Source organism: Sus scrofa, chromosome 16 (assembly GCF_000003025.6).
Source record: "Sus scrofa isolate TJ Tabasco breed Duroc chromosome 16, Sscrofa11.1, whole genome shotgun sequence".
In the NCBI taxonomy this organism is placed as follows: Eukaryota; Metazoa; Chordata; class Mammalia; order Artiodactyla; family Suidae; genus Sus; species Sus scrofa.
This window is the reverse complement of record NC_010458.4, coordinates 32,205,150-32,232,624: the sequence shown is the minus strand read 5'-3', so window position 1 is coordinate 32,232,624 and position 27,475 is coordinate 32,205,150. Positions and strand designations below refer to the sequence as shown.

Here is a 27,475-nt window from a genome sequence, read left to right as displayed (position 1 = left end):
CTTTCCTACAACTTATGGAATTCTAGGTGTAGAAATACCACTGTTGACCTATAGTAGATTATTTTTAAGAGTCATGTCCTGATTTTCTACCATCCAAAATTGCAGCAAGTATTCGCAAATCAGTGTGATACACCACATTAACAAACTGAAGAATAAAAACCATACGCTCCTCTCAATAGATGCAGAAAAAGCCTTTGACAAATTCCAACACCCATTTATGATTAAAAACCCTTCAGAAAGTGGGCATAGAGGGAATCTACCTCAACATAATAAAAGCCATATATGACAAATCCAGAGCTAACATCATTCTCAATGGTGAAAAGCTGAAAGAACTCCTGCTGAGATCAGGAACAAAACAAGGATGTCCGCTCTCACCACTACTCTTCAACATAGTTTTGGAAGTCCTAGCCACAGCAATCAGAGAAGAAAAAGAAATAAAAGGAATCCAAATTGGAAAGGGAGAAATAAAACTACCACTGTTTGCAGATGACATGATACTATACCTAGAGAACTCTAAAGACTTCACCAGAAAGCTGGTAGATCTCATCATGAATTTGGCAAAGTCACAGGACACAAAATAATACACAGAAATTGACTGCATTTCTAAACACTAACAATGAAAGAGCAGAAAAAGAAATTAGGGAAGCAATCCTGTTTACCATTACATCAAAAAGAATAAAATACTTAGGAATAAACCTACCTAAAGAGACAAAAGACCTGTACTCTGAAAACTATAAGACACTGATGAAAAAAATAAAAGATGACACAAACAGATGGAAAGACATACATGCTCTTGGATTGGAAGAATCAATATTATCAATGACTATACTACCTAAGGCAATCTACAGATTCAATGCAATCCCTATCAACTTACCAAGGACATTTTTCACAGAACTAGAACAAAATATCTTACAGTTTGTTTGGAAGCAAAAGGACACAGAATAGCCAGAGACATCCTGAAAAAGAAAAATGGAGCTGGAGGAACCAGGCTCCCTGACTTCAGACTATGTTACAAAGCTACAGTCATCAAAACTGCATGGTACTGGCACAAAGACAGAAATATAGATCAGTGGAACAGGATGGAAAGCCCAGAATTAAACCCATGCACCTACAGTCAACTAATCTATGACAAAGGAGGCAAGACTATACAATGGAGAAAAGACAGCCCTTTCAATAAGTGGTGCTGGGAACCCTGGACTGCCACATGGAAAAGAATGAAATTAGAACACTTCCTAATGCCAGAACAAAAATAAACTCCAAATGGATTAAAGACCTAAATATAAGACCAGACACTATAAAACTCTTCGAGGAAAACATAGGCCAAACACTCTCCAACATAAGCCACCTACGTAATGACAGTAAAAACAAAAATAAACAAATGGGACTTAATTAAACTTAAAAGTTTCTGCACAGCAAAGGAAACCCTAAACAGAATGGAAAGACAACCCACAGAATGGGAGAAAATCTTTGCAAGTGAATCGACTGACAAGGGATTCATCTCCAAAATTTATAAACACCTTCTGTAGCTCCATACCAAAAAACAAACAACCCTATCCAAAAATGGGCAGAAGATCTAAACAGACAGTTCTCCAAAGAAGACACACAGATGGCCAAAAAACACATGAAAAGATGTTCAACATCACTCATTATTAGAGAAATGCAAATCAAAACCACTACGAGGTACCACCTTACACCAGCCAGGATGGCCATCATCAAAAAGCCTACAAACACTAAGTGCTGGAGAGGGTGTGGAGAAAAGGAACCCTATTACACTGTTGGTGGGATTGTAAACTGGTGCAACCACTGTGGAAAACAGTATGGAAATTGCTCAAAAAACTAAACATAGAACTACCATTTGATCTAGTAATCCCACACCTGGGTATCTATCCAGAGAAAACCATGGCTCAAAAAGATACATGTACTCCAATGTTCACTGCAGCACTGTATACAATAGCCAAGCCATGGAAGCAACGTAAATGCCCATCAACAGAGGAGTGGATCAAGAAGATGTGGTACATATACACAATGGGCTATTACTCAGCCATTAAAAGGAAAGAAATACTGGCATTTGCAGCAACATGGATGGACCTAGAAATTATCATGCTAATTGAAGTTAGGCAATGAGACAACAACATCATATGCTATCACTTATATGTGGAATCTGAGAAAAAGGACACAATGAGCTTCTCTGCAGAACAGATACTGACTCACAGACTTTGAAAACTTATGGTTTCCAAATGACAGGTTGGGGGGTGGGGGAATGGTCTGGGGGTTTGGGATGGAAATGCTATAAAATTGGGTTGTGATAATTTTTGTACAATTATAAATGTAATAAAATTCACTGAGTTAAAAAAATCCAAAAAAACTGCAGCAAGAATTATTAATTAGCAGACAATGTTTATTTCCCATCTAGCATGTCCTCAGTTTCTTCACTCTCTCCCTTTTTTCTTCCATCTCTCCCATCCTCTCTCCCTCCTTTTCTTCCCTCTCTCCTTCCTTCCCTTCCTCTCTTGAAACCTCCCTCTTCCCTGTCCTTCATTTCTTCCTCCATTCTTCCATCTTTTCCCACTTCTTCCTTTTCCCCCCTCTCTATTTCTCTCTTTCTCTCACGCTTCCTCCCTTCTTCTTATGCATTTTCTGCCTTCTTTCTCCTTTCATCTTTCATGATTTTCTTCCTTCCTTTCTTTCAGTGATTGCTTGCTGAGTCTCCATTTGCCTGGCACTGTGTTTGGACACCGAGGATACAAAAGGGGCAAGACCCACCCTGCCCCCACGGAGTTTACTTCCCAATGGAAGAGTTTCCTTTTTTCAACCTTGTTTGTGTAACTCTCATAAAATAACCATGGTATGCACACGGCTCATTTCTTCACTCCAGAATCTGAAAGCCATCTTTAGCCCCACACTTACAGCTATGGAAAACCGCTGAATGCTTTCATCCTCACAGTCCTGGATGACCTTATTCAGTCGGTGGTTGTCATGGGACTCACCATCAGTCACAATTACCATGACTTTTTTAACCCCTCTTCGGGCGCCCCGGGCTTCAGTGAAAGCCTCCTTCCTGGAATAATCACAGACAAAAGAGCAAATAAAACACCACAGCAAGGTTAGGCAAAGTGATAAACAAAATGAAAACACTGTCAACTCCAGGTAGCCCAGCGCTTTCCTTCCAAGATCAACATTGTTGCCCGTTGTTTAAGCTCAGAGACAGAATGCTCACTGTTTGTAATAGATTAAGATTTGTTCCAGATGATGGAGAAGTTACCATTTTGCCAATCACCACAGATCCCATAAACAAAAGGCAGCAGTCCTTCATTCTTTGGAAACTTCATAGGGAGGGTGTGATAGGAGAATGCATCAGATTTAGAGAAGGCCAGATTTTAAATACTCTCCCAGCCACTCTTTTCTCTGTAAACACTCTTGCTTGACAGGACTTTTTCCTTCTGATTTTGGCAGAAGTTTTTGCTTTAGTCTTCACTTTGCCATACTTACTCTGACATTTGCAGAACAGCTTGGACATCCTCTGAGCTGGGGAAGGGGGGCAGGGGAGAAAACAGAGTATTTGGGTGGCCCCGGAGTGCTTGAGAATGTGGCTGGACATGGGGTGAAAATTCAGACACAGGAATTAAAGACTGGGGATTGCAGGGGTCTGGGTTAGTGACAGAGCAGGGTTGCAGGGGGTAAGGAGGGTTTGGAGTTCGAAAAGTTTGGTCTGAACTAGATTTTAGGACACAGGCTGCTGGGGGTGAGGTGGGAGGACGTGGCACGGAGAGAAAGGAAAAATGCCATAAACTAACTTCAAAGAAAGGAATTTTGATTTAATTCAACAAGCATTTATGGAACGACATGGAAGACAAAGGAAATGGACAATTTTTGTTTTGAATTTTACACACACACACAAAGGCACACTTTTCTTCCCTTCCTTTCTTTTGCTTAGCTCGCTTTCCCCTCTGGAGTCTTGGCAAAGAGGAGTACATTTTACTTAGGACTGAAACAGTGAACATATTCATATAATATTTTTTAAATTTTCACATAGAATGTGAAAATTGTATAGAATAAATTGTACAGAATAAATTCTTTACTTTGGGCATAAGGACAAACAGCTGCAGTTTGGGATATACCAAAGAAACAGCTCTCTCTAACCTTCTAACAGTTGCCACAGTACACGTTAGCTCTACTGCAGCAATACAGTAAAGGCACAGTAATGGGTATTTTGTGAGCAGGGAGAGGGGATCCTGGTAATCAAGCTAAGTGATTTTATCTGTGTTTATTTTTCCTTTAAAAGGACTTATAGCAAATATGACACAATGTTAACAACTGTTAATTCTCTTTGATGCATATAAAGGATTTTGCTATATGATTTTTTTGTATTTTCAACTTTCTCTAAAATTTTCAAAAAAAGAACCTATTTAAAAAAAATTGCTGATCACTGAGGAACTGTGCTTTTCTGCCCTCTATACTCACAAATAGATTTTCTGAATTCTTTATGTGCATCACCAAAGGTGAAAACAGATTTTTTTAAATTACTCAATGAATTTATTACATGTATAGGTGTATAATGATCATCACAATCCAGTTTTATAGTATTTCCATCCCATGCCCCCAGTGCATCCCCCACCCCCCAAACTGTCTCCTTTGGAAACCATAAGTTTTGGCGAAAATAGATTTAAAGGCTCATTTTTAAATGAAGTTCAGACCTGGGTATCATGAGATTCAATCCTTTTTATAGTTCCATTTTCTTAGAGGGATCACCAAAACTTCCTAATTCTCTTGAAAATCAAGAACATAACTGAACATCAGCTGAAGGAGATGATTAAAATATCTTCCTTAGAGAAGATTTTGTAGCTCTGAAACCAGCCTGGCTCTATATGAGTAGCAAGGCAGAACTTTTGAGTATGCCCTTTCTGTTCCAAATATCTTTAGCAAATGGCTCTTGACCCCAATAACCACCATCCAGTATATTTTCTTTAAATTAAGCATTGGTCTCCTTGCATGTTTTTAAACACTGACATATCCTAGGAGAATCCCTTTCTTTGGGAACAGGTGAATTCAGGCCTTCTGATTAAACACCGTGAACCTATTGAAAAGAATGAAAATTTGGGATAGGGATAAAGGACCACAAAAATGCTTGGAACTGGAGACACTGAAAATGGAACTAAAGGAGTCTAAAAATTTAGACATATCATTTGCAACGGGCCCTGCCTGAAAGGAATAAAAAACAATGAAAAAATAAATTTAAACATGAAAACCTCATGTACAAGAAGAGTACTCAGTAATATCATTATAGAGTTTTATTTACATACAAAACTCAATAATCTCTGTGTCCTACAGCTAGACCCTTTGTGAAACACATAGGCAAAAACCATATAGGGACATGGTATTCAGAGTGGTATTTATGCAGGAGCAAAAGCAGCCAGAACATTTCTTAAGTTAGTTTTCAAAGATGAATATTCATTCTTAAGTGGTTGCCTTTGGAAAACACTCAGCTCCCTACAGGCTCAGGGCTTTCAAAGAGCACTTTGATTTACTGTGAATGTGTGGTCACGTTTAGTCAATTATTTAAGACTGCACATTCAGCACACCTGAACATATGTACTTCTGTGCATGCAAACTGGTGATCCTACAGCAGGTAAATGTAAAATCACCCCATCTGTTTGTGGTTATTTTCTCGTGGGCCCCATATAACTAGAACCACATGCTTTTCTAACATTCCTGAGTCTAAAGCTGCACATGAAATTTTAAATTTTTTGAAAATCCAACCCATTCTTTGGAGTATCCTATTAAATATTTTATCCCCTTAAAACACTGATCTTAGCAGGCAGGGAAGTGAGAGCATGGGTAATTAGCTCTTCAGAATCAGAGAGAGAGTCCAGCATTGGAGGCACTTAGCAGAAGGATCCTTAACATTAGTCAAATTATCAGATTTCCTGTGATTTTGGTATGTTTAGTTTTTGTTCAGATGCTTTCATGGTGACTAAGAGGAGAAACGGCAAGAGAGAAGAGCTGAGTGAGATCAGAAAAAATACTGAAAAGCGGATGTTTCACATTGTAAGAAAAGGACAGTTCTTTAGATTCCTAGGGGATGATGTGCCTTATATGCTCTCCATGAAGAAACTAGGGAAGGGAGGAAGCGAGGGGTGTGAATTAAAGGGAATTTGGAGAAAGTAAGGAAGAAAGAGAGGGTGCACAACAGTGAAATCCTTTCCACTTCTTTTCAATCTTTTCACTAAAAATGATTTCAAATAAGACAATATTTAATTTGCCCTCTTAAAGACTTTGAGAGCTTCAATAACTCTAAATCTGTAAGATACTGTAAAATTAGAGACATATAAGATATAAATACGTATTGAGTAGAAGAGGACTAATACTAATCCATTTTTTTTAAGATTGATGTTTCTAGAGGCTGAAAACAAAAAATAAAGGGAAAAGATCTTATCTAATATTTTGTTTTAGTACCCAAGATTATGATGCCATAGACTACAGTGAATTTTGGACCCATCCTCATCAACTAAAGCCTTGGAATAAGAGGAAAGATAAGAAAGAGTGGTGAGACTATAATATAGAAAAGCTTGATCTGATAACTATTAGCTAATCAGTTGAATCCATCTGCAACAAGATGGCTTTAAATATTGCTAAGGTAACTGTTCAATTAATACTGCAAAGGGCTAGATTTTAAGCAGTTATTTAGCACAGTCTTTCACTTTGGCTTATTTTTTATCAATATACCTTGCTGTGTCTATTCCAAGGGCTGTCATGGTCTGGCGGCCACCTCTCTGGACTATTTCGTTTGCTGCAACAAGCACCTCTTCTGTTGATGAATACTTATTGAGGTTGAATTCGTGGGTTACATTTTCTCCATACTGTACAATTCCAACCTGAAATACCAAGCCATTAAGAGTTATCCGTCTAGCAGGATTCTCTGTTTTAATTTTCTTACATTTAAACATGTAAATCAGATGTAATAATACATTTTGTCTTTCAGACGAGTTTGAAACTCTAACAGTACACAAAGAACACAAATGGGAGTGCTGTTAAACCTCTCAAATGACTGGTTTATCTCTTCAACAGTGTTTACTGAACACTCTGGTAAGCTGAGGGGTTGAACATGAAACATACTGACATGGTCTCTGCCTTCATGGAGTTTTGAACTACAGGGAGAGAGAGAGATTAAACGCAAGAATCATTTGGAGTGTCCTGGTGGCCTAGCAGTTAAGGACCGGGCATTGTCATTGCTGTAGCATGGGTTAGATCCCTGGCCCGGGAACTTCCACATGCCATGGGCATGGCCAGAAACCCCTCCAACAAAAAAAAACAAACAACCACAAGAATCATTCAAATACAGGTTTACCTGCAGACTGTGAAAAGGGCTGTACAGAAAAAGGTATTATTAGCAAGAAAAACCTAGAATCCCAATTGGTTCATGGGAGCTCAGGGAAGGCCTTTCAAGAAGAGATATTTAAGTTAAGATTAAAGATATCTGCTGAGAGGGGAGGCCTGTCCCGGATAGGGGCTGAAAAGGAGGATGGGGTCCATACAAAGGGAACCCATCCTGTGAAGAATCTGAGATGGGAAAGAGGTAGATGCTCTAAGAACAGAAAAACTCAGTGAGTCTGGACCAGGCCAGGAGAGGAGAGTGAGAAGAGGCTGGACCAATAAGCAGGGGATGTGTCTGGCAAGGACACACTCAGGTTTCAGGCTTTGGGGAGCTTATCGCTAGCGTCACTCCCCAAATCAGCCCTTCCTCTCCTTTCTCGTTCTCTGCCTTCCCTCTCTTACTGCCACACTCCTTTCAGTCCTTCTCTTCCACAGGTTGGGTCATGCAGGCAGCTAACTACAGAGCCACGGTGAAGTAAAATGATTTAGAAGGTTAAGTGCCCGGATGTGGTTTCCCTTGCCCCACACTCTCCCCCACCCTGTGCCCATTTTCCTGATCCTTTTTTCTACACCCTTCGTTGAAGATTGGTGTGAGACCAATAAACTAATCTATATCAAGAATTGTGCCTAAAGTTACTTATTCTTTAACCTTCCTACCCCCAAATTAGGGACATAGATGATTCTGTACCCAAAGGAAGTGTTTGTTTGTTTGTTTTAGCCGTGTCTGCACATGAAAAGTTCCCAGGCCAGTGACCCAGACCACTGCAGTGACAATGTTAGATCTTTAACCCGCTGCCCCAGAAGAGAATTAGGAAGGTTTTCTTAACGCAGGAACTCTGGACACTTCATTTTGGGGAGTAGGAAAAATAATTTGGCTGCCTTCTTTCCAAGGTAATTGTCTAGTTTGCCCATTGGTAAAGTTGTTCACCCAATCCTATTTCCAAGTCTGATCCTGTTTCCAAATGGATAAGCATCTGTCTCATAGTCTCCTCTGTTATCACTGCTGTCAAAAATCTTTAGGCTTAATTATTTGTCTGATTAATAGATACATTTCCACAGCTAGGTCTTTTTGGAAACCAAAAGCATACTCTGGCTCTTGCATAAACAAATAAGAGAACCTCCAATTAAACGTTATTATGTCTGATCTACTTTTTGGAGCATACAAACATCATGGAGCAATTACGCTGTCATGCCTGAATAAAAATACTATCCTATATTTTTACTGATTTTTAAACTTTTCTTCCAATTTATTCAAATTATAGTAACAGAAATTAGCATCACATTTTTTATAAATGAGGAAGCTGAGTTTAAAAAACTCACTTCCCACAGTGAAGGGGTAGAAGGGGTTCTAGTTTCGGATGCGTATCCTTTCTCTCTCTCTTCCTCTCAACAAAAATTTACCTCTCCCAAATTCCCTCATTTTCTTTTTTTCTAGTCACAATTTATTTTTTAGGTGTAAACCCACTTGTTCCAGCACATAGAATCATGTTCCCATTCAAGTCCCCTCTTATATTTTTAAAATTTTTATTATTTTTTAAAATTTCATGGTTGCACTCAGGACATATGGAAGTTCCAGGGTCAGGGACTGAATCCGAGCCACAGCTGAGACCTGCAACACAGGTATGGCAATGCTGGATCCTTTAACCCACTGCACCTGGCAGGGGATTGAACTCAAATCTCCACAGTGACCTGAGCTGCTGCAGTCAGATTCTTAACCCACAGTGCCATGGCAGGAATTCCTCTCTTATTTTTAAATTAATTTTTTTCTTCTTCTTTTTTTTTTAAATGAAGTATAGTTGACTTCCCACCATTGTCTTATCATCTCACCTTGATAGCTTTTGCTAATAACTGCTGACATGTCATGGCTACTCAATGAATGCAGGTAGATAGATAGCTAGCTGAGATACATTAGAAAATATGATAAAGCAAATAAATAAATAGGTCATATTTTTTAAAAAAAGAAATAGAACATATGAATCCTTCCTTAAAGTTGCTTAGGAGGATATAGGATAAATAAGAAATCACTAGAGAATGTATGCAAGTGAGAGATAAGGGACACCATAAGCTGAATGAACATAAAATCTGCTCAGTTCATGTCCATGTCAGCTTTGCTCTTCTATGAGTATATCTTTCACCTCATACCTATCACCATCTGTTTCAAGATGATGCACTGTTATAATTGGAAAAGATAATTATTAAAATCTCTCATGACTGCTATTCAGGTTATTTACTTGACATAATTAAATGTTATACGCAGTTATCCATTACTCTCTGAGTAGATTTAAAATTATTTTCTCAATGACCTTAGCAGTTTTTAATAAGTCATCCAGGGAGACACTGAATAATTATTAAGGGAAGCAATGTAGGGTTTAACATTATCTTTGTGTATATAAATGCTCAGTAAATAAAAGTAAAATGATTTTGTTACTTAGACAATCATTATGCCTAATTTATGGTACCAGGTGAATAAATACTGCTGTGGCAGTTAATTGCTCATCTATTCAGGACATCTTACAAAGTTGGTTTTAGTTTTGTTTCCCTTTATATTTGATTAAGCAGGAGACTAAAGAAATTTGAAAACTGTCACTCCTGACATTATTCTTGGACATTTTACTACTTGGATGAATCCACTGAACACCCCAGTCTCTCATTCTTTGACATCCTCAGCTTCAGGAATCATTTCCTCTAGTTCACCTATGTCATCTGCTCCCAAGTTCATAGCCTTGACCTTGTCATCTGGAAAAATTGCAGCACCTCAATTTCAATGTCAAGTGTTCTTTTCTCTGACCATTAACTTTGGCTCATTTACATAGTATATCTAATTCATCAATTCCTTGACAACATTAAGAATTCCAATTAATTCATAGATCTTGTTTTTTTATTTTGTACCCAGCCTAGATTCCATGATCCATCACCATAATCATTTACTTGCAAACACTTAACTCCTTTAACCTTTTTCCCCTCCGTTAACTAACTTAGATAACTTCCAACCGTGGTTAAGGCCAAATATCTCCTTCCCTGTGATTCTCTGACACTCAATGTTGTTAGAAATCACCTAACCTGTAGATTGGTCTCACTTTAAAGTTTTAATCATAAATCTCACTTGCAATTGCACATAGCACTGCCTAACAATCCTCCTACTTTTTATTAAGGACTGTAGTGCTCCCATGTACTGAGTTCAATCAAATTCTAGTGATAAAACTCCTCAGAAAAAAGACAGCATCTCATTTAAATATGGGGAGGAGTTCACAGGAAGAGATGGACGTCATACCAACTAAATGAGGCAGCTTTGTGAAGAAACATTTTATATTGCCAACACACTTTCCATATCTTATAGAAGAACATATTATGATTGGATTATCTGGAAAAATTATCTTTACCCTAAGAACAGCAGAAAATATAACACCTTGGTAAGTCAGAGATGAATCTTTCTTCCTTCCTTCCCTTCCTCCCTTTTTTTTTTCCTCTCTCTTCCTTCCTTTCTTCCTTCCTTCCTCTTTCTTTCTTTCTACCTACCTCCCCATCATCTATCTCCCTGCCTACTTAACATATATCTCACTTCTATAAGGTATTCTTTGTAAACATTATGATATAAGAGAACTTATAGCTGCATGTTCCCTCACCCTTTCTGTACACTTTGGTTTTTTTTGTTTTTTTTTTTTTGCGTTTTTTTCCTTTGGTTTTTAGGGCTGTATCCACGGCACATGGATGTTTCCAGCCTAGCGGTCAAATCAGAGCTGCAATTGCCAGCCTACACCACAGCCACAGCAACACAGGATCCTAACTGTGTATGCAGCCTGCACACAGCTCACAGCAATGCCAGGTCCTTAACCCATTGAGCAGGGCCAGGGATCAAATATGCATCCTCATGGATTCTAGTTGCGTTTGTAACCTGCTGAGCCCAATGGGAACTCTTTCTAATGGCCCCACTTGAGACTTTCCTCAGAAGACTGTCCTTGGGCTGATAGAGCTGCTTCACCCCAAAGTTTCAAGGAATCAGACTGCCTGAGAGTTTTCTTCTTCCTCACCCCTTGCCCTGCTCCACATGCAGGTGATGGAGGACCAGTCCCCTGGCTTTTGGAGTTCCCTATCAGATCAGGCTGAGGCCCTGACGTCACTTGACGTCACACGCTTGCTTGTCCTCTGTGGCTGCCCTGATTTGCTCCAATCCCTCCCTGTTTCTTTTGGAAGCACTCCCTTAGTAGATGGCTACCGCTTGACTCCTCTCAGAGTTTGCTTCTGGGGAACTGGGTCTAAGGCAGCGATAGTCTATGTTTCTGTATCCCTTTAGCTCAGGCCAGACAGCATTTCCTTGAGCCTGGACCATGGCTATCACTGGTCTTTCTACTGCTGATCTCTCTATTTATATTTTCACCTTACCTATCAAGAGTAGATTAACTGTCTTTAAATTATGCTTTTATCACATGTCTTCCTTGTTCAAAAATCTCCAATAACTCCTCATTGCCTACATCCATGACTTCAAAATGTACTTTTTTTGTTGTTGTTGTCTTTTTGCCATTTCTTGGGCCGCTCCCGCGGCATATGGAGGTTCCCAGGCTAGGGGTGGAATCGGAGCTATAGCTGCCAGCCTGCGCCAGAGCCACAGCAAAGCAGGATCCAAGCCGCATCTGCAACCTACACTAAAGCTCACGGCAACACTGGATCCTTAACCCACTGAGCAAGGCCAGGGATCGAACCTGCAACCTCATGGTTCCTAGTCAGATTCGTTAACCACTGCGCTACGACAGGAACTCCCAAAATGTCTTTCAAAGAGAATTTTTAATTCTAATTAAAATAGAAAATAGACAAAACTTCAAGCTGTTTCTTGAAATATTAAGCCTATAGGCTAACATTCAGCTTTTTTCTCCCTGACTCTCAGTCAACAATCTGGCCCTACTTCTCTATTCATCCTCATCTTCACGATTCCCCAGGATGCATTTTCTTTCTCCTCCTGCTTCCCACCATGTATTCATCACTTTTTATCTTGTTATTTAATTATCATACTTACTTACTTACTGCCTAGACCAAATGTCCCTCCTTATCCCTCCAGCTAAGCTAAATTATACCTCTTTGGTAAGATTGAGTTCAAGTTTCACTTTCTCTGAAAAACTTCCCCCACCTAGTTACCAATGCAGCCCATCCTGATCTTTCCCTTGTCCAAACTCGGAAGTAAACTTGACTGGGCTACTTCTGGGAGCACTGCGTATTTCTCAGCTCTTGTACATGTGCTTTATCTCCCAGCTATGTTTTGAGTTCGAAAGGGGCAAGCTGGGCTAAAGAGCATGGACTACGTCATAGCTTTTGGTATTCTGTTATCCTCTACCACTGCTCTGCTTTGCTCTAAATTGACCCACAAACATTCTTACTGGATGACTGTAACATTTCACATAGGAAAGTAGGAAACTGAGATAGGAGGGAAATAATGATAAGCAGAAAAACAGAGTTACAAAGAAGTGTGGGAAATTAGAAGAGTGGGCAGTGGGAACTCCAGTCTTAGGAAAATGATATTCAGTGTAGGTCCCTGGCTGACCCTGGAGTTCTTATTTCCTTCATAAACAGAGAGAATACGGCCTGCTGTGTCTCCCCCAAAAAGGGTGCCAATCATTAATTTTCATCACAGGAAAGTGGTCAAATCACATAAGGTGACACAGAAATGTTGTATATAAATGTTCTCAATATCATTATTCATAACAGCCAAAAAGCAAAAACAAAAACAAACAAAAAAAAAGCCAAATACCTATCAAATGATGAATGAACAAAATGTGATATGTTAAAAAAAAAGATACATATTGCTTTGCTGAGTACTGGTGAGACTCAGTTTAATAGAAAGAGTTTCAGTCCCAGTTTAGTTGATAAACTAAGGCTGGTGAAACAGATTTGTACTAGCATAATGTGTATATATGCATAGATAACAGAGTCCAAAATGTATGATAATTAAATAACAAGATAAAAAGTGATGAATGCATGGTGGGGAAGCAGGAAGAGAGAGGGTCACAAGCACATGTATTGTCTCACACTGACTGGCCTCATGGAGGAAGGAGGACCCAGCTTCCTGGGCGAGCTCCCCAGGTAAAGAACAGAGAGGAGATTATAAAAGTAGATGAGAGAAGGAAGAGTAATCTTGAGCCAGGAAATTCTGGCAAGGATGATCATTAAAGACATTCAAATCATTCCAGAAATTCAGAAAAAGACAATAACCATCATACTTGACTTGAAATGGCCAGTTGCACTGGAATTGTACAAAAACTCAGAGGGTGGAGTTAAGTAGAGAGCTGGGGATGAGGAGTTTTTTTGTTTTTTGCATTCTGTGAAAATGCCTGGATGGAAAGATTCCAGGCATTTTCACAGAATGCAAAAAACAAAACAAACAAACAAACAAACCCAAAACAAACAAACAAACAAAAAGAGCAGATATGGCGGCTAAGAGGAACAACTGGGAGAATGGAAAGAATAGGTTATGGCATCAGTAAAAGAATGGATGAGGATTGTAACAATATACTCATAAAGGGGGGGATAAGTCACATGTAGAAGGAATAGTCACTTTTCAGAGACAACTGTAAAGGACACATTTACCTCCTGGGGAGATGCAGTATGAACTTGATTCAGCAGTTATAATTACAATCTAAGGCCAAAGAGAACTGAGAGCTGATTCATGCTATAGCATAAACCAGGAGCACAACAGGCTGAAGATTCTGGTACATGAACAAGAGGTATGTAACACTTAGAACCTTCCACTTAAACATAAAGGTCACACTCCTGTTTTAGCCTAGCCCCAAACTAATTTTCCTTTTCTCTTTTTCCAGGGAATACTAACTTTATAGGTTACTAGGTATGAGTTTTAAAAATGAGTCCATGATCAAATAATCTTGGGAAACAATGATTATTACAAAGTTAAAGGTGTATCTTTACAGTAGCACCCTCTGTTTTTCTGTCTCCCTCTGCTATTTGCATTAAGTAAAAAATGCCACAAATTTCAAATGGTAAAAAGAGCAAAGCTTTCTCTTACTTCTGTTCCCAGTTTCTCTACTCTGACTCATAAGCCAATTCTTTTGAAAATGCTCCTGGAGTCTTTAACATGAAAACACGCATTGTGAATCATGAATTGGATGATCTAATATATTTTATTCTTCCTTAAGGGGATATATATATATATATATATATATTCCTTATTCTTCCTTAAGGAACATATTCAACATCTCAAACAACATAGCTTGGAAAATATTGCTGTGTTTTAATGCTGAGTTACCTACTTGTTAAGATCAATTAATTGCTTCTGCTTCACTCTTGTTAAATTTATGGCACAATATCATGCTTTGCGGTTATTCAAATATAAGACTTCATGTCTAAGTTGGAAGTTTTTGGGATTAGGGACAAAGTGTATATATTTTTATTCATATGCTGACATCTGGCATAATACTTTTTCAATAAGATACTTTATAAATATCTGCTGAATTAACAATGGACATCACAGAAATACAAAGGATCATAAGAGACTACCACACGCAACTATACACCAGTAAAATGGAAAACCTAGAAGAATGGACAAATTCTTAGAAAAGTACAATCTTCCAAGACTAAACCAAGATGAAATAGAAAAGGTGAACAGACAAATCACAAGTACTGAAATTGCAACTGGGATTAAAAAACTTCCAACAAACAAAAGCCAGGACCAGATGGCTTCACAGGCAAATTCTATCAAACATTTAGAGAAGAGCTAATACCTCTCCTTCTAAACTATTCCAAAAGATCGCAGAGGAAGGGACACTCCTAGACTCATTCTTTGAGGCCACCATCACCTCAAAACCAGACAAAGATACCACAAAAAAAGAAAATTAGAGGCCAATTTCACTGATGAACATAGATGCAAAAATCCTCAACAAAATACTAGCCAACTGCATCCGACAATACATTAAAAGGATTGTACATCATCATCAAGTGGGATTTATCCCAGGGATGCAAGGATTCTTTAATATCTGCAAATAAATCAGTGTGATACACCACATTAACAAACTGAAGAATAAAAACCATATGATCCTCTCAATAGATGCAGAAAAAGCCTTTGACAAATTCCAACACCCATTGCTGATAAAAACCCTTCAGAAAGTGGGCATAGAGGGAACCTACCTCAACATGATAAAGGCCATATATGACAAATCCAGAGCTAACATCATTCTCAATGGTGAAAAGCTGAAAGAATTCCCACTGAGATCAGGAATGAGACAAGGATGTCCACTCTCGCCACTACTCCTCAACATAGTTTTGGAAGTCCTAGTCGCAGCAATCAGAGAAGAAAAAGAAATAAAAGGAATCCAAGTTGGAAAGGGAGAAGTAAAAGTATCACTATTTGCAGATGACATGATACTATACCTAGAGAACTCTAAAGACTCCACCAGAAAACTGTTAGAGTTCATCCATGAATTTGGCAAATTTGCAGGATACAAAATTAATACACAGAAATTGACTGCATTTCTATACACTAACAATGAAAGAGCAGAAAGAGAAATTAGGGAAGCAATCCCGTTTACCATTACATCAAAAAGAATAAAATACTTAGGAATAAACCTACCTAAAGAGACAAAAGACCTGTACTCTGAAAACTATGACACTGATGAAAGAATTCAAAGATGACACAGATGGAAAGACATACATGCTCTTGGATTGGAAGAGTCACTATTATCAAAATGACTATACTACCTAAGGCAATCTACAGATTCAATGCAATCCCTATCAAATTACCAAGGACATTTTTCACAGAACTAGAACAAAATATCTTACAGTTTGTTTGGAAGCACAAAAGACACAGAATAGCCAGAGACATCCTGAAAAAGAAAAATGGAGCTGGAGGAACCAGGCTCCCTGACTTCAGACTATGTTACAAAGCTACAGTCATCAAAACTGTATGGTACTGGCACAAAGACAGAAATATAAATCAGTGGAACAGGATAGAAAGCCTAGAATTAAACCATGCACCTACAGTCAACTAATCTATGACAAAGGAGGCAAGACTATACAATGGAGAAAAGACAGCCCTTTCAATAAGTGGTGCTGGGAACCCTGGACTGCCACATGGAAAAGAATGAAATTAGAACACTTCCTAATGCCAGAACAAAAATAAACTCCAAATGGATTAAAGACCTAAATATAAGACCAGACACTATAAAACTCTTCGAGGAAAACATAGGCCAAACACTCTCCAACATAAGTCACCTATGGTAATGACAGTAAAAACAAAAATAAACAAATGGGACTTAATTAAACTTAAAAGTTTCTGCACAGCAAAGGAAACCCTAAACAGAATGGAAAGACAACCCACAGAATGGGAGAAAATCTTTGCAAGTGAATCGACTGACAAGGGATTCATCTCCAAAATTTATAAACACCTTCTGCAGCTCCATACCAAAAAACAAACAACCCTATCCAAAAATGGGCAGAAGATCTAAACAGACAGTTCTCCAAAGAAGACACACAGATGGCCAAAAAACACATGAAAAGATGTTCAACATCACTCATTATTAGAGAAATGCAAATCAAAACCACTACGAGGTACCACCTTACACCAGCCAGAATGGCCATCATCAAAAAGCCTACAAACACTAAGTGTGGAGAGGGTGTGGAGAAAAGGGAACCCTATCACACTGTTGGTGGGATTGTAAACTGGTGCAACCACTGTGGAAAACAGTATGGAAATTGCTCAAAAAACTAAACATAGAACTACCATTTGATCTAGCAATCCCACACCTGGGCATCTATCCAGAGAAAACCATGGCTCAAAAAGACACATGTACTCCAATGTTCACTGCAGCACTGTATACAATAGCCAAGCCATGGAAGCAACGTAAATGCCCATCAACAGAGGAGTGGATCAAGAAGATGTGGTACATATACACAATGGGCTATTACTCAGCCATTAAAAGGAAAGAAATACTGGCATTTGCAGCAACATGGATGGACCTAGAAATTATTATGCTAAGTGAAATCAGCCAGACAATGAGACACCAACATCAAGTGTGATCACTTACATGTGGAATCTGAAGAAAGGACAAAATGAACTTCTTTGCAGAAAAGAACTGACTCTAAGACTTTGAAAAACTTATGGTTTCCAAATGAGACAAGTTGGGGGTGGGGGACACGCTGGAGGTGTGGAACGGAAATGCTACAAAATTGGGTTGTGATAATCATTGTACAACTATAAATGTAATAAATTCATTTAGTAATAATAAAAAAATAAACTAGTGAAGATAGGTAAAATAAATACATATCTGCTAAATTAAAATAAATTAGCTTGACCAATAATATACTTTATAATTGTCTGCTGAATTAAAATGCTGAATTAATTACTTAAATGCCTTCCTTTTAAGGGTAGAGAAGGGAGGAAAATGAATTTGAGGAATATAGAAGGAATGATGCTGTTAGAAATCACAAAAATCACTAATTTTTTTTTCTTTTAAAACTTAAAGTCACAACAGAATGACAAAGGAATTTAAGAAAGACAATTGTTTAAAATAGCTATTAAGGGAGTTCCCTGGTGGCCTAGAAGGTTAAGGACCTGACATTGTCACTGCTATGGCTCAAGTCACTCACTGCTGTGACGCACGTTCGATCCTTGGCCTGGGAACATCTGCATGCCATGGGCATGGCCAAAAAACAGAAAATTTTTTTTAAAAAAGCTATTAAGTATTTCGAGTCAAAGAGTTATGGAGGAATGAAATTATTTCCTTGTTTAGATTTATAGGATTACCTTGTATTGCTAGTCAGAGTTATAACACCACACTTAATTTTAATGCTCAGCATGAGCTAAGTTTCTTGACTTTCATTCAACGATGAACATTCTCAAATCCACAGCTTCTTAAGGGGAGTAATGACAGGGAAGCACTGTAAAGTTTTTTGTGTTCCTATAAGATACAAAAATGCTTAGCCTGACAAGAGCTCAGGATTTTATTCCTTTTACCGAACTAAGGTCTAAAAGTCCTGCCCTACAACATGTAATTAAGTGCAAATGCAAATGTGGTGGTAATACAGGCTGCAATCCAACTTAGCTGTCAACACAATTCTGAGGCTATGTTGGCTGAAACCTGGCTTAACTTTTGTTGCTGTGGAGAAGGACATGAAGAGGACTGGTTCACAGGTAGATGAACTGAGTCCTCAGAAACATAAATAAACTTGGTAGATGATAGATGTAGGTCCTAGGAAAAGGATGTCTTTAGTTGGTCTCTTGCTTGATGGAAGATGCGTCAATGCAACTGACTCATGCTTAAAGATGCAAGGCTAGGAGATATTACAGTTTTGTGGAGAAGGAGAAAGACTATGGGAAAAACTGGGACCAGAGGTGAGTGGGGAGAGAGATGTGCTGAACACCTGTAAAGAGAAGCCTGAAACACAATGTAAAGGGGCGTCTGGGGGGGTCCCCCACGAGAAAGTCCCTTCTAGCTCAATGACTTCATGAGGCAGAGGGAGAGGTGGCCGTCACTACAATAATGATTTTTAATACAAGGAAAATTAAAAATTCCAGAAATTATATTTTTCCAACATAAATGACGTGCCTCTTATGTACTAGGTAACACACGAAACTTGGAACTATATTCCATAAATAAGAGGATGGAGGCACAACGCTGTCACTGTGGAATTCACAGACTACCAAGAGAGATGGACACAGGAAACAAAAAGCAATGCTACTCAGTGATGAGGGTAGTGGGTGAAGGGTGTGCAAATGCTGAAGGATTTTTCTTGGGAAGGATGGATGGAAAAACCATAGAAAATGATGGCAATGAGTTCCCGTTGTATCTCAGTGGGTTAAGAATGCGACTAGTATCCATGAGGATGCAGGTTCAATCCTTGCTTAGTAGGTTAAAGGATCTGGTATTGCCATGAGTGAGCTGTAGTGTAGGTCACAGATGTGACTTGGATTCTATATTTCTTTGACTGTGGCATAGGCTGGCAGCTGCTGCTTTGCTTCAACCCCTAGCCTGAGAACTTCCATATAACATGGGTGCGGTCCAAAAAAAAAAAAAAAAAAAAAGAAAGAAAAAGACAGAAAGAAAGAAAAGAGAAAAAAAACATGATGGAGAAAGTGACTTTTGAGCTGAGTCTGAGAAACTGACCTAGCACATGAGGCCTGGGGTGGAGAAGGGCTTTCTAAGCAGAGAATCACGTGAGCACAGAATGTGTTTAGGGAAGGCCAGGGCAGGAGTGGCTGCAGGGCCAGAAGAGAGGGAGGCAGAAGGCAGGAGGCAGTGGAATGGCAGGCACTAGGTCACAAATGCCTTGTAGTCCACTGGAGAGATTGGTGATTATTCAGCAGGCAAGGATAGGAGAATTTCATCCAGGGAAATGCCATGATCTGAACTTTACATGCAAAAAATAACTCAGATGAGTGATGGATGGAGGTAGAGGACAATGGGGACCAGGAGGCTAGTGAGCCAGAAGATTCACCCCATTCACCTCACCAGTTTCAGAAACTATAGCCTAACTCACAAGGATAGAGCTGTAGAGCTCAGGCAGGCTTCTTCTCAGACCTCCAAACAATGAATCAGCACTCAGATTTAAGGCTCCTAGGGAAGTAGTCATAAAATGTGTACTAAAAAGAAAGATAAATAATATTCCTAAAATTTAATTAATTTCTCTCTTTCATTTTGCCTGGTTTAATGTTATGCCACACTCTTGATGGGAACAATCCAGACATTGTTCCATTAGTATATTTCACTTTTATATCAAGCCTCACAACTTACTGGTTTTATTTAGGGTAATGCACTTGTATTTGGCATATTTATATCATTCTCATTTATTATTAAAAGCCATGTTATGTTTAGGTATTGAGGATCAATAAGACCTCCATAATGTTTATGCCATCATATCTTTTATGGCAAGCTCAGAATGTTTCAGGTTTGTTTTTATAGGTTGTTTTTTAAAAGGAAATTTTATAGCTTTTACTCTGTCTTGGGTAAAAAATTGGTTTGTAAAAGTTCCTTGACTATGTTTGCAAAAGTCTTAATGGGACCACACAGAAACATGGGAGAAATTTTGAGTAACTGTTTAGGGTTGATGTTTTCATCAGCTTGCATTGTATTTTCCTATGTATACTAATTGTCATATGGAAAGCTTAATGCAAGTTTTAAAATTCATTTTCCTTCCTCCCTCCCTTCCTTCCTTTTTTTGGTGGAGGTGATAGTTACTTCCAGAAATGTTTAATATCTTTGAGACTGCCTTCCAATACTTGCAATTACTAAATCACAAATCTATGCCTGCAGAGAGCAGGACATTATATTCGATCTTGACCTCTTGTATCACGTGAGTAACTGTAATTAATATAACAAACAAGCATGCATGAGGTATAACCAAAATGTAAGTGATCTTTTGACCCATCATCACTTTAAAAATTATTTGGGGTAAAATTCTTCTACTCCTGCTGGATGGAAATATCAATGTCTTAGACTTTTCTTATTCTTAGTTTTTAAATGTCTGTTAAAAAACCTTTATATTTTAATTTAGGTGTACCCCATGAAATTGCTGTATTTTTAGGTCTAAAAATGACCAAAGAGCAACAGTTTCATATGGTTCAACCTAAATTAAAATAGAATCAACAAGACAAAGCATCAAAGCTGATTTATAGTTGTCTTCTTTCCTCCCCCTACTAAAGCTTATGGAGGTGAGTAGCATATAGCTAAGGAAGGGGTGCGACTGGCTATATTTTGCTTCTCTACTCATCTACCCTCAGACTGCTAACTATAATTTCTGACATTCTGGGAACAGAGAGAGGGATGATAAATGAAGGGCATAGGAATTCTTGCTTGACTGGTGCTATTCTAAGATGGATTAGGTGCTAACAGGTGTTAGCTTTCTGGTGGGCTCTTTGGGAATCTCCTTTCACCTGCATCCTTGCTAGAATGCATCTCACTACTGTGGTCCCTAAGAATCAGGTATGTCTTCAGCTTTTCTGTGCAGAGGCTTCCACTAATTTCCAGGAGATACTGTGGACAGGACCTCACATGACTCCATGATGATCCACATACATTCTTCGTACTGACAACTCTGGATGTAAGGCTATTCCAGTGCCTTGACTCGCCTGTCAGCATCTGGTCAGCTAGCTCACCCTTTAGATATTTCAGGCAGGAGTCAAGCCCTCGTCAACTGTGTGTCCCAACTTTAGGAGACACATTCCAAGTTCACTGTATGATCCCATTGAAGCCTTTCTCACTAGACTCTTTCTACAAAGAAATCCTCTTCGCAAATTCTATCAACTCCATTCTTTATGCTTTTATATCCTTGATATGGGTGAGGAGTCTGAGAGTTCTCTATCAAGCTCTTAACTTTCCATCTTTGCAACTTCTTCTGGGTAGTATCTCTTGAAATTCATTTTTATACCTGTCCCTTTCAGAATGGAGAAGTAGGGAGGATAGTACAGGGAGGAAAAATTCCAGGAGCTAGTTTCACCAATCTTAGGGCAGGATTGGGTGTTTCAATGGAAAACAAACAAAAAACGAAGGACCAAATCAAAAACAAACAAATAAAAAAACCAACAACAACTCTGTATTTAAATAATGTTAGCGACCAATTAGGAAAAAAATAAATGTTAAAGCAAATTGTGTGTTTTTCAGAGAGAATTACTGTAAGACCACCTGAAAGAAAAGCATACATTTTAGTACATATTTCTTTGAAGTGAAATTGGCTTTCCAAATTTATATGAATGAATTTATCTTCTGATGCCACTGACGGAAGATCGAACTTTAAAGGGCATTTAAAATGTGCTATGCCTAAACCCCTATTAAACACAGTTTGGCAAAAGTGATGGCTTAGTAAATATCCTTCTCAATTCCTTTTGTTGAGCGAATTACTTGGGAAACCAGTCATTAAGACAACTTAAGCCAAAATAGAAAAAGATTAGAAATTGCTCAAGGATAAACACTAAAGCCTAACATACAAATAACATACTCAAAAGAATATTAAAATGTCAGTTACGGAAAAATTCTCATTAAATGTCCACCTATCAGAGAAAAACATGAACGTGCACTCATTATGATATATGCACTTATTCAACAGGTGCTCATTAAAGGCCCATTATGTCACAGCAAAGCACTGGGCTGGCCACCGACAAGGATAAAAAGATGATACAAAAGATTTAACTTTGAAGTTCCGTAATCTGGAGGATGCAACAAGCACAAACATACAGACACAGACCACACACATACCAACATAATAATGCTTTAGTTCATTGTTTTTCAAGATTTAACCTATTTAAGAATCATGTGGGTTGTTTGTTTTTGCCTTCAAAATACAGGGCTCCTCTAGCCAGCCTCACGCAGATCCGAGCCTCTGCAACTACACACGTTCAGGGATCGTTAACAGTCAGGCAGTACCAGTCCAAGCGCCAGCTATGGGATTCAGAAGCAGGAATTCCACATGCCACATTTGGAGAAACACTGGATTATGCAGAAGCTCCATGAGGGCAGTGGCTGCATCTGTCTTATTCTCCTCGACTATTCAAGCCCTTGCACAGAGCCTGGTACATAGTAAACCCTCAGGTAAAACATCTGAATAAATGAATGAATGAGTCTGGCTAAGCTCCTCAATGAATGATACAAGCAAAAATGTGACAAAAATTCAGCAATCTAAGCAGCTCCTCTCTCTGCAAGAAGCAGGGTTCCCTCGGGGGAAGTCAGCAGATGCTACAAATGACTAAGTGCACAGGGCTGCATTCTTAAATCTTCCTCCCCGTGGAATGGTGTCTTGGAGCCCAGGAAATGTGACCTGACTCTTCTCAGAGTAAATCTGTGTCCCTCCCATGACTAGTAGCATCTAGACCCCAGGGCTGGGCCCCATTCTTCTGAATAGAGTCACTGTTCCCTCTAAGACAGACACAGAACTCCATGAAGCTCACTAGGGAAGGCTGGAATTCCACTGGTGTTAGACAGAATAGCTCCTCTATTGGGACTCTCCCAATTGAAATGTAAAATTAATTATACTTCTAATAGATGGAAACATCAAAATTGCAGCAGAATGGGTCGAGCATATAAGCAATGGACTGTTAGCTATTTCTTTACAAAACTGGCACAGATGACCAGGGAAGCAGTGATTATTACTCTAAAATGTCCTTGTAGATTTCCTTCCTGAAGTTGTAGAGAAAACTCCAACATGTCACAGCTGCACTAATTTCCACAAATCACTACAAATAAATGAAATTTTTTACAGTAAAATAAATTTAAAAGTAAAATCAAATATTCAGATGACTAAAAAAATTTACAATTTAAAAAATATTTCAAGAGTGTCATTAGTTTTGGAAAGAAAGGACTGGATAAAAAGGTCCAATGGGGTGGCTAAACAGGTAGAAGGTTCACCATGGGGAATGTGCTGAGAGAGGGGAGAGCTGTGGTCAGCAGTTTGGTTTCAGTATGTCAGTGTAGGTAATGGGGCACCAAGGGTCCTGGCCTGCTTCCAGCTAGCAGGTGGGGTAAGGAGGACCAGGCACAAAAGCCTAGAGACCACTGTTTAGGAGCATCAGATGGGACTAGCTCTGAAACTTCTCTAGGAGTAGAGGTCTCAGAAAGCAAAGATGGCTGCTGGAGAGCCATGTGTTTGGATTTGTCATCAACCAGCAAGGAACCTTGAACAAGTCACTTAGTCTCTTACGTTCCCTCCATCAATTGACAACTGGGGCTAAATGACGTCTAAGATCCCTTCCAGCTCTAATTGTATGGCTCTATGAAATCTTATTGACCCAGGAGAGAAAAGATAGTGGAAAAGAGGAAAGGAAGAAGGGAGAGATGTCTTCAGAAAGGAAAAAAAAGGAGGCCGTTGGAACATGTAACCAGAAGGAAGAGCAAGTCACAGTTCTAAGTGATTTTTAAAGGATGAAGGCCACCTGATGCCCTGTTGAAAGAGGAGAGATAATATGCTCTCCAAACCTCTGGTAATTCTCGTGGGAAGGTCAGCTGTAGATAAGAAGCTTGCATCCAGCAGAATTTACATTTTTTGATATGGAAGTCTATTTTCTTATAATTTTACTCTGATTTCAAGAGGTTCTCTATCGTCCAGTAGTATATACATAACCTCACCCCTCACCTAACGAGATCTATTCAGCCTTGGAATAGAGCCATATGAAGTTTCACACTGAGATCTACTTTGCTATCTTCAACTACCATCCTTCTGGGAAAATGTATGATAACTAAATATATATATAATAAAATATATATTATATAAATGATATAGAATAAAATTATATAGTATGTATTTAAAACAAATATAAAATTAAAAATATATATACAGATACAGGAGTTCCCATCATGGCTCAGTGGTTAACGGACCCAATTAGCATCCATGAGGAGGCCGGTTGATCCCTGGCCTCACTTAGTGGGTTAAGAATCTGCTGTTGCCGTGAGCTGTGGTGTAGGTCGAAGACATGGCTTGGATCCAGTGTAGGCCAGCAGCTACAGCACCGATTCGATCCTTAGCCTGGGAACCTCCATATGCCGCTGGTGCAGCCCTAAAAGACAAAAAAAAAAAAAAAAAAAAAAAAAAAACCCAAAACAAAACAAAAAAAATATATACGTATATATACAGATGCAAAAAACATGAAAAAATACACACACAGATACATATATGTATAGTATGTATATACATAGGTAAATGTACACATCCAACACATATGTGTATATATGTGTGTCTGTCTCCCAATCTTAATGTAGGTGTGACAAACATGACTGTGATCAGACAACTTTTGCAGTGCCGTGGAAATTTTTCAATAACAGAGCTCTCAAAGAGAAAGGAAAGCGCACCGGAGCACATGCAGCCCTAACACCTTGTGAGCTCTCCTGAAGACCCCGGACTCGGCACAACCACTTTGATCCTGACTCTAGTGCTAATTCCTGACCTCAATGCACTGACCTCACCTGACACTTAATTTGCCTTTTATCTATGGCCTTTCGTCTATATCTTAAGTCTTCAGCCATATGATTTTAATGAACATTAGCTGATTAAACCCAAACTCAATGTCTAAACAGGAAGAGCTAAGTGAGAAGTTCCATGTCATTTAGTGGCAATAAAGAGGGATATGTTTAGAAACAGAGACTTGTGTGGAGGAAAAAAAAAAAAAAAAACAAATTACTCAATTTACTACAGCTAAAGCCTGGAGCATTCGCTTTTTACTTAAGCAAAGAAATTATAAAATATAAGGAAAAATAGATTTTAAGCAATATTCCGTGGTCAATTCCGAATTTATTTGTACAATAAGAGAAAAAAATACACTATAATTTGGTAGATTCTTTGGGATGTCTACAAATTCTGAAATCATGCTCTGATATTAACAAAGGTAGCTATGGGTACTTTATAATTAAGAATTAAATTATGATTTTATAGAGATCTATAGGGAATATTTTCTTATTTTCTGAGAGTACTGAAAATGGCAACTTTCATAGAATTTTCTGTTTAGAAAATAAGGTAATCTGCCAATAATATGTCTTTCACCAGGAATAAGAACAGGGGTATGGAATATAAAGTTCATTGTGAATTTTAGCTTTATTGATGAATACGTTTTCAGAAGATTTTGTCTTATTAAAAATCCATGCATTTGCATCTTTAGGACAACACAAATCCAAGCATAAAGTTACTTACCTGTGTCTGTTTAGGACCAATATCCATTCTTTTAAGGAGGTCATTTAAAAAAGCGGTAACACTTTCCCAGGGGTAGATACTGTTGGAACCATCCAGCACTATGACTATGTCCAGCTGAGTGCTACATTCTGCAAGAAAAAGAGTCAATTGTGCAAACTTGGAGCCTATCTTTAGAGGTATATGAAATGTTTTCATGGCTGGAAAATCTCATTTTAAAAGATGAACTGATGTTCTACAAATTGGACAAATTACTTTTAAAATCATAAAAAAGTATTTTTTTAAATTAAAAGTAAAGGTGATAAGAAATATTGCATTCTCTAACAACTGTTTTGGGATTCATACGAAGTAAAACCCATCTCTACTTAATTTTAATTAACATTGTATGAGTTATCTTCAGAAATTTTTTCAGTATGAATTTTCTGTGCAGTTCTCATTCTGTGTGTATTTCAAATGAGTTTACTTTCCTCAAAGAAACTCATCCTTTAAATAAAAACAACGTGACAGCTTTAGCTATGATGTTTAAACATGACTCTGTAAAGGTTATTTACACTAGTATCAATTCCAAGGATAGCAGTGAGGTTTGGTTATATATTGGCAAAGCAAACATTTACCTAAATTGGTAATGCTGGTAGCTGAGAAAATACTTCAAGCTTTTTGGTATGCTCCTGTGTATACATATGTCTCATACAATGCTTACACTTTTCAAACACTGGAAGGACATTGCATAAAATCTGTACCTTGTACTGGAGCAATTGAGTTCAGGACTTGAAATGTAGGGCTGACATCAGAACAGATTCCAGTTGTGTAATGCAAGTGTCCACATCTGTAGGCATATAAGGGCCCACATGCCTTTTCAAAAATTAAAAAAATTAAAACCGTGAGATTAAAAATTATCTAACATACTTTATAAAGATACATAGTCACAGAACTATTTGTTCATTAACTATTTTTACTCTTCCTCTTCTTACCAGAAACCCTCCTTTTGGGTTGGTGACTAAAGTTGATCCAAATGTCATGTTCTCCTTTACTTCTGTGACATTGGGAATTGATGTAGTAACTAAAAATAAAACAAATTTTATGAGGGTGAATAACAAAGTCAAATTAAGTGTCCTCTCATTAAAACATTCTGTTTGCTTTGCTCATACTTTTGCACATTCTTCTTTTAGTTCAGCTAAATAGTTTTGAAGTATTATTAAAGAAAATAATAAATAAGATGAGGCTGAAAACCTGCCTTTTGTTTCAGTAGCTTTGTCTAGATCACTGACTCAAATAGGTTTGCTGAATTGTAAAAGAATGCTTTACTATCAGGGCAAGAAGAACATGGGATAGCCTTTCACACATTTGTTAATTAAAATAGATAAAATATTTATCTCCTAATGCTATAGGAGATAAATACACACTTACCTTACATGTTATTACACATATTATAAATGACCGATGACAAAAAGAATAATTCTGGCAATGAGGAAAATGGGTAGAAGACCAGAAAAGAAATATTAAATGC

At 38.3% G+C, this 27,475-nt stretch overlaps 1 protein-coding gene across 1 annotated transcript in view; it reads right to left on the bottom strand.

Annotated features, from left to right (window-relative positions):
• ITGA1 (integrin subunit alpha 1) overlaps positions 1-27,475 on the bottom strand; it is a 179,653-nt gene that overhangs the window by 77,293 nt on the left and 74,885 nt on the right. Inside the window, 5 exon segments of the mRNA XM_021076769.1 lie at positions 2,908-3,058; positions 6,724-6,872; positions 25,972-26,099; positions 26,709-26,820; positions 26,940-27,028. Of these exon segments, the coding sequence (XP_020932428.1) occupies positions 2,908-3,058; positions 6,724-6,872; positions 25,972-26,099; positions 26,709-26,820; positions 26,940-27,028 (629 nt within the window).